Below are 12,339 nucleotides of genomic sequence, written 5' to 3'. Positions count from 1 at the left end.
ATTAACTCAATTTAAACCTTCGAAATAACATCACAAGACAAGGTGATGGCGGTCTCGTTGTCTGAGCCGTATACCTCTTTCTTTTCGGGTCATGTGTCTGACGACCGTTTTAAAATATAATGTGAGTATCTTTGAAGGAGGGCTAAAAAAAGATATACAGAATTGTAGTAGGTAACTTCCTTTGAAAAAGCATTAGATACTTATGATGTACAGAACCTTGGTACGAAAGCTGCTTCGAAAATAATTGTAGAATACAGTAATTTGATAAGAAGACACTTTCATTAAGGATTAAAGAACTATGTACGCAGTTTTGGCAGTGAAACCATTTAAAATGGACTTACAGAAATACGATTATATATAAGTAGATTTGGTAAGGACATTTCTAAGGAAACGGATTTAGGAAATACTGGCCTATACAGACGTGCGGCATTGAAATTTCGATGAAAAGGGTTAGAACTACATGACGACGGAGATGGGGATTTGATGTTATTAAAATGGTCGTGAGGCTGTAGGCAATGTTATTCTACCTTCCTTCAGACACAGACGGACCTGCAGTAAGCATACACGCTGATAGCATTTCAAGATACGATCCAGAGGAAACTTCTTTCTTAATGCAGTGACAAATTGTAATGTTTATAATGCGACATTCTTGATAAGGGTTGTTTTACCGAGCTCCAGTAAATCTGATGAACACAAAAGCCAGGCTGACGACATGAATAAACATTTCGAGAATGCCGCAGATATCTTTATTAGGAATCCCTATTATACACATTTCTACATTACTTCTTGAGACAGATTTACTTTTCTAAGTGTATGAGCTGTATAGTGCAATGTGACAAACAATCTAAGTGTAAGACTTACTGTTAAGCATTACTTCAGTTCCAATCGGGCTTGACTTAAAGTAAGCACCTTTCAAGATTTAAGACTGAGAAACATGTAAATTAACATTATTTTGTATTGAAGATGCCATAAACATATTCTTAACCAGATGATAACACATTATATATTGTTGTACAAAGTGTACAAACTGAACGCATAAAGGAGAGGTTGTGTCATTTCACCTGTTCGCATGTTTCTTGGAGGCTGCAGAACGATTTTCCATTAAACTTGGTATTGGATGTCAACACTGAATTATCCGGAAAGTTTACATTTGGTTAGGAGTTAAATCGGTTCAGGTTGTTTACCATTTTACAGAAAGTTCAAGTTTATTTGTAAATAACATAATATACACATCTCTTTACCATTTATAACTGATATTTTAAAAGGCTTTCATTATGACTAGTAATTAACAAAATTCAATCGAAAATAACTTACTCTCTTCAATGCGATGTCTGAATTGTGAGCAACCTTTTAACAGTATATTTTTATTTGATGTGAATGGACATAAAAGTCAGTGATATACAGAAACGCGGCAGACAGGCGAAGTTTTCTTCGCGGCGCTGAAGCGCAAACAGATTATTCGAACGAGATGCACCCTGAACACGAAACAGGAACAATAATCACTGTGCCGACTGGATCAGTAGCTAATGATCGTAACTGTTGTATTGAGCGTCTCACCAGAATGCCTACATATCAGTTATTTAGTTCGAAATTTGAGTTACGCACACACAAGAACACATGAACGAGCGGCCATGCTTTCTTAATCCTCACTGTACAATAAAATTAGAAAAGAATAAAACAGAAGCCATGACTGTATTTTGATGATAAAATAAAAAACAATTAAAGTTGTGAAATATTTAATGTTATATTATTTTTTATATTAAAGAAATTAAAATTCGGTTTTTACATCAAAATATATTAAAGTTATGAATTTGGAGAGTTATAGAAGCAAACGATACTGACATGTTTTAAGCCATTATAAAATTTTATTTGGGGGCCTGAGTAAAACAACAATACCATGCCTGTCTTTGGGCTAAGATCTATTTTATAGTTGCAGATTAAATCACTTTGATTTGACACTAAACCTAAAAGTAGATTTTAGGTTCAGTTGGCGAGATTAACACAAGTAGCTGAACTTTGACACTGGCTGATGTAATTTCCTTATATAACCACGCATTGTGCTTCATAGATGGCAGTTTACAACTCACCAGACATGTGGCAGTAATAATGTGTTCTTTAGCCCGGTAGCAGATTCTGTCGCAAGAAACCTACAAGGAAGAGTAAGTTCTTTAAAAAATATCGAAACACATCATTTCGCACTGGATACGTTGTGTCTGTATAGGCTACAGCATTGAGAAGGAGGCCTGAATACTTGCAAAACATTCAAGCTTGAAATCCCTCTATCCTAATATATTGCTAACGAGGTACTTGAATAAGAAAAGAGGGCAGGGAGTTGGCTGAGGAGAAAGCTTTCTATAAGTACAAGGGTTCTGCTTCAGTTGGCATTTGAACGTGTATTACGAAAAGGGCGCTGTGTGTGCCTTCGGTTAACTGGCAATACAGCGTTTGGGGTATTTACAGTTCAGTTGTCTAGTTTTTACTCTCCGGATGTTCAATTTGTAGATCGGTTGTATGTTATCCAGAGTTCTGGACATTGGTACCTACACTGGGTGCATACTAACACATTTTATATGTCATTGGTTACGGCGAGGAAGTTTGAAAGACAAGTATTCAGTTTTGGAGATATATTTAACTTTTGTAAAGAAATGAAAGGATAGCAACGGCGTTTAATTAAACTGTATGCAGTTTAAACATCAATCGACCAAGAGTCCTGTAATTGCAGGTAGTATTTGATCTTAATATCAGTATTGTTGGAAACCATATAACATTAAATTCTATGTTTAAAGGAGTTTCTTTGAACTGTATGACTCCTGAATGACACAAACATGTATGAAAAATGAATAAATTTTAGGTTATGTATTTGCAATGGATTTACAAATATTTTTGAATAGATTTTCCTCTGTTTTTGTACTTGAAAATAACATGGAAGGTAATGCCGAACATTTAAGCTAGCTTGTATTACGACTGTGGGTCGGAGTAAAGTGGTATTATGTTATTAATGAATCCTGACTGTTCTTCATCTGCAGAGCACTGCTTCTGATCTTACAGCTTGTCGTAAAAATAGGACATGTAACCTTCATATTATTTTTTGTTTTAAATCATATGTTCAAACTAAATTTAAAAACCCAGAAAATTACGGAGAACAAATAGCTTGCATGTGAGATTTGAGGTTTTCACGGCGGTGTGGATGGTGATGATGATCTGAATTGTGGTGTCGTATAGACTCTTCGGTAGATGCCAACGGTTCGGAGAAAAACACTGCCTCCATCTTCAGGCCTGAAGACGGAGGCAGTCTGTATCTTCAGTCGCCAAAACCCAGCACATCTTCTCATATTTTACTGTTAATTTCAGTGTTGAAGCTTCTGCTGTTGTTAACAGAGTTCGTATCATCTGTTTATTCAGATATGAGGGCTTTCTAATTCTACGGGGAACAGAATCCTTCTTGGAACTGTTAGTGGCGCAGCTGGTCAAATTCCCCTCATGCTATGGAACACAAAATTGTTGTTTAACAAGAGCCCGGTTCTGTACCCTGTCCTTGACTATACGAATGTGGTTTACACCCTCAAGACGTGAAGACAAAGGATTTTGAAGTGAATCGTAGCAAGCTCTCTTCGAAAATAATACGTTCTAATTTTTTTTTGTTCGTTAATTACTCGTAGTTAGCTTTCATTGAAGGACAAGAAGAAGCAGGAAGTTTGAGGATGCAGTAGCCTTCAAAGGCGCAAGTAATAAAGTTTATAGTATATACTTGATGTCAGACTATGGCGCTTATCTCTGCTAGAAGACACTAACTGCACTCATAATGCCATGAGTTGTTAGGACCATTCTTGTGACTGGGGGCAGGGACAGAGTACGCGTTCGCTGTGCACAGAAGTAGGAAATACATTAAGTACTTTACGTGGTAAAACTGAAAGAAAATAGAATGGAGTGTGATGGCGCCTTTTTCCTTTTAGGGCAGTTGGGTAGGTGTACCGTCACAAATAAAAAACTATACCCTTAATTTCACTGCCGTTCTTTTGTGAGGCAATGTAGAGTTGAATTGACGGTTGTCTGAACTTACAGTTATTGCCAAAGTGACTTAAAAGTTTCATTCTGTATTGCGTCAGTTATATTTGGGTTTAAATATTATTATATTACTGCACGATAAGTGATTAAGAACATGTAATTTATATAACATTTAAAAACCAAGTGGCAACTACATGTACCACCTGTCTTAATAATCAACTTTGAATTTTTCCCACAGATTTGAGTTTCTTTATGATTCAGAGTAAACAGCGGTTATTTTTTTAAAGTGTACTGACCAGCTAATCTTCATGATAGATGTGATTTCTACTTACTTTGTGGGAAGGACTGAATTCTTTAAATTCCATTTAAATTAGATTTGTCTTCAAGGGTTAATAGCAGCCAATGTGCCTTAACTGTATGCATTTCGACACTTCCGTTACCATTGTTTATATTCCTTTCATACGAATTTATCTTAAATTTTTATATAATATTATTAACGTATAAAATATAAGAATGTAGTCAAGGAGTATGGCTCCCATTTATTAATCAAAATGTACTTTTTCACAACCAGAAAGCGTTAGGTGTTTATTCTCACTCGCCTTCTCCACACAGTCGTCAATGGTTTTTAGATGGTTAATAATGAGCAAGTGATGTTCAGATGTACAAAACTTTTTTTATAATTATTTTATTCTTACCTTATGAAAAGTATGACACTTACAAATTCAAAATTAATTTTATATTTTCAAAACATCTCCTTACCAAAAATTCCATTTATTAATAATTTATCAGAAGTGACAGGAGGTGTGCAGTGGAGTAAGTATGATTTAAATATTTGTCTGAATGAACTGAAGAAGAGACTTAAAACGTCGGTGAACATTACAGAATTTTAATCACGGTTCATCTGATTGTTAGTGAAGTAGATTACGTTATTCACTCTTTAGTGGCGCTAAAATTCTATTTTTCAGAACAGATTGTACTTTTAACAAAAATGACTGTGACTACTAAATATTATGGAAAGTACTGAATTGGCGGAAAATCTGTGTTTCAATTCCCTGGGATATTTTTATAAAAGGGGGCATTAGGAGTCTGTGGCGAATAAAACTGTGGACGTAGACATTTCTCCATAATCCTTTTATAATGTGATTAAGGCGGATGGCGGCGATACCGGAAGAGACAGAGGCTTTCGCCCTTCCTCTCCCAGGCCCCAATTCTTTTTTCTCCACGCAATTATTCCAAACCCTCTCTCGATGCTTCAGCCGTTCTTAAGTGTTCATTAAACTCCGCGTGACATCAACACTATGGCAGACGTGAAAGAAAGTTGCAGTTTTATTTAAAAATTATCTAGGCACAAACGACTTGTTAAATTAAACTGGCCAGCTCATTTTTGTGCTTCGCAGCTGTTTAATTTAAAATTTAATAACATGAAAGGTTTACGCAAGGTGTATTGGGAAAAGTTGGAAGGAAGAGATCGTGGCGTGTTATAAACTACTGTCCTGGAATTTTCCGGAGGGAAATACAAATAATCTTCAATTAGTATCCGGTAAAGTTTATAAAAATGTACCATCCTAATTCCAGTCGCTGTATTAATGTATTCTGTTTTCTCTTAAAATAAATACATTATAAGTATTAGTAAAATATAATTTAAAGCTCTGAAAATACAAGGAATGCATACATAATTTTGGGAGAGCAGCTTCTTTGAAAGTGTCCACTTACAAGACCAAGAAGTAGATGGGAGGTTGCCATTTAATGGAACTTACGGAAGGTAGATGGAGCTGAATCGGCATGGTGAAGAATGCCCCGTTTGGTATTAGCGGTGTTTGTCAATTGGATTATAATATCTATATGTCGTAATTAACAAGTGTCACAATCGCCAATGGCGAAAATAATTTGAATTTTTAAGTATGTTGAAGTTACATTCAATAATTTATGAAAAGTTAGAAAGGCCTATTCTACTCTGGTTTCACACCTCAATAAAAGGACAATATGCCAGATAATTATAATTACAGAATTATAATTAGTCCGAAAACTTAATTTCATGTGCATCATGTGAAGATCGTTGAGAAGAAACAAGTAATTTGAGGATAAACTATTTGACACATTTTACCTGCGAAAGAAGTAGTCTGTACAGAGTGGCTAGGAAGAATTGAAAATTAATAAAGCGTACATCGTAGGGAGATACTTCTGCACCTTAAGTTGGGAGTATTGAGTCCCATCTTATGAAAGTTATCAGACAAAAGCTAAAGGTTCCGAAACATCATGCCCGTAACTTTTAACGTAACGTTTTTTTTTGTATAACATTTGTGGATATATTTATGAAATAACTTCACAACTTTTGCATGTCTAGCTGTAATGATTCAGCAACTGTCGCTGTCAAACGGAAAACTAAATATGGGTATCGCATGCTTTCACTTTGACATTTTGCAATATCCAACCCCAAATGTAACCTTAAGAGAATTTGGATATAATTTTTTAAGATCTGCATGTAACCGCATACATCTAACACTTTATAGCTCTACATCAGTATTAATTTCAATTTATGCGTTTCTTCGGACACCATGTTAGTGTAATTTATGGCAGGTAAATATACGAAATTAAGATTATTTCGAATGATACTTCAACCTTAAAACTCGTATTAGTTATTCTTGAATGAATTAAATTTATTATAACCGTGTGTACAAATATTTGAAAATAGTTCAATTTAGTCTACGCATTGTAGATCTATATTTAGGATTACAAATGCATAGTCTTTTGTAGTCTGAGTTTACACTCTTGATTTAAATAATTCTTAGTCCAACCTGGATTATATTAATTGTGAGGATCGATTTCTACACTTCTTTTACCAGCCATGCTGGCTTAATTTTATGTTAACGTTATAAAAATAAGTCTAAGTTTTGTGAACGTTTCTGCTTCAATAAGCGCCCTGTTAAATGGCTCAGTTAAAACTTTTCTGACATCTCCGTTCCTCAGGGCGCAGTCACAGGCACTGAAAAATTACCCAATTAGTCACTTGGACTAACATGCGTACAGTGCAAACTGCCGGACAGACCTGCAATATGTTTTACCTTTTTTCACTTTAAAACCCGAATTACTACTCCAGGATACGTTTCGTGAGTGTAATGTTACATATTTTCACCTCAAATACGTCACTGTCGTTCTTTCAAAGCTGGTGAAACTGTAAAGACTACGAAACACAAATTTGAACTCATCAGAAATTTGAGAGAGTTGTGCCATGTGACCATTTCTCACAGTGAAAAGGACTTCTTGAGATGCTGGTAGTATCTTAGCTGTTCATAAAATTTTCCGTATCTTATAGAACCTGAAAGCTCGTTACTGCATTTCCAAGATCCCGTCACATTGTTCTTTCCTGAGCCACTTGAATACAAGTCACTCTCTGATCTTCTTTGTTTAGAATATTTTGAAAAATTCTTACACATAAGCAAGTGTCTGTCATGTGATCCCTTCAGTTCAGGTATTCCGATTGAAACTTTTACGCATTTCTCTCATCTCCGTGAGTGCTGCATTCACACTTTATTATGTCGTAGTGAACCTAGTTTATTTAAACTCTGCTACGGAGGTTATTTTGCATTTGGTAAGATACGAGGATGATATAAGGGAGGAAGCTTTCATGGGGTGACATTTACCAGGACCGGTACGAAAAGAAAGCAATAGGATTATCATTTGAACTAACGAGGTTCAAATGATTTGCCTCCGATACTTTCCAGGCGCCATTATAGTTAAATTTCTAGCTTATTTTATCCTTTTTGAGCCCTCGTGTGAATTATGAAGTGTCACATATCAATAAAATCTTACCGTAGTAAACTGACGTTTTGGGGAAAAACTCTGTCCCTATCTTCATGTTTCTGATGTGACTGGATCATCGGAAGCGGCTTTATTGATTGTACTAGCCGCGAAAGCCTCAAATCCCATAAGTGTCACATATGTTTGTCAGATGCCCATTTTACATCCTTCTCCTCTTTAAAGTGTAATAAATGTCTGTAAACCTTCTGTGATAACTGATGATGTCTAGTCTCATGAAAATTTGGAGTTAGGAAACGACCACTATAGTAATTAGAGGACGGTGTCTGTCGATAGTCAAACTCACTGCATCACCACAACAAACAGCTAAGCCTCTCTCCAACCTAAGTGGATAGCTGGTTCCACGTCCCTCAATCTATCTGTGCCCTTGATTAGCTTTGGTATCGAGATTGAACAGGGACTGGTCCACTCGGTGCCACTGTGTTCAGACAGAGCCAATTTGCTACCCGCCGTTACTACCTCGCTAAAACGGTGCTTAAAACCCTCATGAAACCACAGTGTTTGTTCAGTGGAAGCAAGATATCTACCCTGCCAAACAAAGATAATAGCTTAATATGTCTTCTTTAATTGAACATAGGTTTAAAAAAAGCGAAGAAGGGGCGAAAAGAAAGAGAAATTATACAATTCGACTGCTCTACCCTTAGGACATTGAGAAATATATCATAAAAGAAGGTTAATGAGCCCCAATCGACAATAACTTTAACTTTTCTGAGCAGAATTGCAGAAAAGGGAATCGTTTAGGGAAACAGTAAGCGGGTCATTATAACTCTCCGTGTTCCAAATTTTGTGAATCATATTAAATAACAACACGAGTATAAGAATACGTCATTATTCCTGAAGGCATGATCGTCAAAGGGGAATAAAATTTCGGCCGTAATTTATTCACAGCTTTTTCATTACATTTATTCCGTCGATGCGGAAAAAAAATACGTACACTCATTGTTTCGTCTTACAGAACTGTCTGGCTGTTTTGTGATCTGATAATAAACGGAATTCAGTGTGCTGGGAAATAAATCCGAAACAAAATTAACCTTTTATATGTGTGATCTGTTATGGAACAGTTATCATAACTATGACCGTGATACAAAATGAAACAACGAAAATCTGCCCGGTGTATCCTACAATGACTTTCAGAATAATAAACAATAAAGAACAAAACTCTCAATACAAAAGCCACTATATTAATGTCACGTGTGGAGCTCTGATTTCTGTACCAATCTGACTAGATTCAATGAGATCCCATTAGAGAATATAACAAGCCACCACTTGTGACAGAATGACCTATTCAGTTTGCCTTTCATCATGTTGCCCACTCTATATTTGATTTACTACTCCCGTTAGTAAAATGGCTTAGCTTTAGCTAAAGCTGCTGAGAGTTTTATAATTGATTATTGTCCCTTTCCAAAACCATACTTTTTATTTATATGTTTTTGGTATGAAACTCATGCTGAATATTTTCGAATTATGAAAGAATATAGGAACAATAACATGACGTTATTGAAGAGCTGACTGTAAAAGGCTTTTCATGCTGAACTGAACAGCCGATTATTTTTTGTTCACGAAACCCGTGCGATTCATCTATACTTTTATTTAAGCATATTGACTTTGCGACTAAGCATGTTTGTGGACTGCTTGTCATTTTAAAACTGCACACCTATTGTCAGTTCCTCACAATATGACGTCCTTTAAAAAAATGAACGTTAAATAAAATAATGTAATCTAAAATTAGCTCGACGGTAGCTTAAGTATTAAAGTACATCTCAGTATTTTATATCATCGTCACGTCATCGACCTGACAACACCAAGTAAATAAAACCATCTGACACAGTATTTCGTAAAATTCAGTTTACTTAAAATTACTTACAACGTTAATAAAGCTGCTCTAAATTAATTATATCTGGGGATTTTAGTTATATTTTGAGATTGTGACGGTATTTATTAAAATGTTAGGAAACCTACATATTCTACCGAATCGAGGTAAATAAATGTTTCGGTTATTTCCCACATGGATTTCAACTTTTCAAAATATCATCTGCTACTAGTAGTGTAATTTATACAATGCTAATCCTACTCGACTTGGAGTTTCTATTAACAGCAGTCACTTGTTAAGGTTCAATTGGAAATTTCATTTTGAAAACCCCCGTAAAGCTGGTAAATGTTTCTGCAATCAATATAGTGACCAATTTTAGTATGTTTTGGCCTGTGTAGTGATGCCACGAGTTCACTAAATAGTCCCTTAGGCCTATATAATCGGAAAAAATGTCTGTATCTCAAAGTATTCTAGTTCTCTTGGGAATATTTTAGAATTTAGATGTATAAGTGTTGTACATAACACTGCCATGGCCGATTTATTCCCCTTATGCTGACGTTTCCCTATCGATATCACCTCTTTACATTATCTCGAACTAAGTAATTATAAATCTGCTGAATAACTCCATACAGCAGAATATTGCTTGTTAACCTGTTAGTTGCTCAGCAGCTCAAAGGTTTTTATGGATCCAGGAAAACGCCCTTCATGGGGCCATAAACTGAGATCGTTAAATCATACAATTTCACGCTTTGTTCTCCTAACATTTATTTAATATGGTGATATCTGAGGTTCTCGCGGCTGTGAAGATGACCCAGTTGCTGTTCTGGGTAGTGACGCCGTGTGCAAGTGGCAGATATGGGACAGACAACGACGTTATATTTTACAGTTATGTTAATGGGATCTCAGGTTCAGAACCTCCTGTGTAAGGTAAAAATCAAAGCGAAGTCTATTCCGAAAATACATCAGAGAGAAATGTCTGTTGATCCGTGTAGACTCAATTAACTACGCAACAGGCCGAGGGCCGAGAGTATACCCTTATCTGCCTGTTCACAGCCCCGCCAGCACACCAAATCCCCACACAATGTAAGCCTGGATGCTTCCCTCTCTGTTCGGCGCAGGAATTATTGAAATGACGCTGAAAATTACCATTTATCTCCCTACACCAGACAGACAGACAGACAGCCTCCCATCATGTAAAATTTCTTGGTTTGCTGATTGGCTGGCAGGTTTGCGTCACTTCGGCTTGGTTTAAGTGCTACTCTCCTGACAGGTGGTATTTTAATGTGTCGTGTCTTCTTGTCGCATCTCTTTTTGTGTTGATAAAAATGAACCCATAATTTCTACGTTGGATGTTACAAAGTGAACTGAATAGTGTATCCCTTTTTGGAGTAAAAAATAAATAAGTTGCATTATCGATCTCGTAACTTCTCGTTTACTGGTTCAACTTCAGTTTTTCTATCTACGTAACCCATCTGTATTGTTTATATTTTAGTTAGAGAACTCGAGGACTCTTCATTCAGGGCCTCTAAAAATGAAATATGAACTTGAAATACGACACAAGTAAAATAATTTCGTGTTTAGGTAGCATTTTTTACATCGGTTTTCACACATCATCATTGTCACGTGATAAGTCAGTACACTGACTGACTGCGGGCTTAATGATCTGGATTCAGTACCAAGCAAGCGTTATTCAGAAAATGATATTGAAATTGCGGATTGTGGTTTTTGGGTGAAAGTGAAGACATCACATCTTAGACAATTAATATGTAGTTAAAAATAACTGTGGCTTTAGTTAGCTCTGTTAGTTGCAGGAACAACTAACTTTATGCGTCTTCTCAATTTGTCTTGTCTGACTTTGATCATTTGAATAAGTTCAATTATTGAGAGAATGGCCACTAGAACGCACATACTGATTTTTGGATTAATTAATATTTAACTAAGGACAATTTTTTAACATGTGAATATGGAAACTGAACTCACGTAATTTGATTCTTGCAGTAAAATACATTATGTTTGTGAATCCTTGGAATTGGTGGAGTTTTCTCATTTTTTGAATATTTGTCTCATTTACAGTTATAAGTTCTATTTTGTGAAAATTTACTTTAAATATCCTAGTCCTTAGAAAAGCCAAAAGGAAACGGTCACACTGTGAACCCAGGAGATGGAACTAAGACGTCACAAGCGGTGGAGATCACATGGAGAATTTGCCTCAGTGACATCTTTGAATTAATAAGAAAATATTACTGTATGTTGTGAGTGTGGTATAAACTAAACATTGATAAGAGGCCAAGCAGTTGTTTACTTGGTATTTTGTTAGATTAAAAATTTACCTTATCAATTTATTCCACCTAATCACAAAATATAAATAAATATCGTAAAAGTTTTATTCTACAGACTGGACGATTAATGACTCAGATCTCTTAACTTCCGCCGAACACAAGCGTGGCTGATTCTGAAAAAATGGCAATAAGAACACAGCATAACTGAAATGTTTTCACTTTCAGATGTACCTAAATTCGGTGAGCTGATTAACAATGTGACGGCTTCAGTGGGCCGAGAAGCTACGTTGGCCTGCGTTGTGGACGACCTAGCGACGTACAAGGTAGAGCAACACTTGTCTGCAGTTTAATAATAATTCAATTTAATTCGTTATTATTAGAGTGATAGCCACGGTGGACTGGCCTTGTAATCCTGGGGTCTGGGGTTCG

General features: G+C 36.0%; 1 protein-coding gene across 3 annotated transcripts in view; it reads left to right on the top strand.

Moving 5' to 3' along the window:
- LOC110838476 (opioid-binding protein/cell adhesion molecule homolog) overlaps positions 1 to 12,339 on the top strand; it is a 95,990-nt gene that overhangs the window by 42,732 nt on the left and 40,919 nt on the right. For 2 of the 3 annotated variants that reach the window (XM_022081684.2, XM_022081682.2), the window contains exon 3: positions 12,136 to 12,233. In XM_022081684.2, coding sequence (XP_021937376.1) covers positions 12,136 to 12,233 — 98 coding nt within the window. Of the gene's footprint in view, positions 1 to 2,141; positions 2,160 to 12,135; positions 12,234 to 12,339 lie in introns of those variants that run through there. The other variant, XM_087355511.1, reaches the window with a different exon arrangement.

Source organism: Zootermopsis nevadensis, unplaced genomic scaffold (genome assembly GCF_977971745.1).
Source record: "Zootermopsis nevadensis isolate Lab colony 2312 unplaced genomic scaffold, Znev_1.0 Znev_ptg000024l, whole genome shotgun sequence".
In the NCBI taxonomy this organism is placed as follows: Eukaryota; Metazoa; Arthropoda; class Insecta; order Blattodea; family Termopsidae; genus Zootermopsis; species Zootermopsis nevadensis.
Note: the sequence above shows the minus strand (reverse complement) of the source record. Positions and strands in the feature narration are given on the sequence as shown.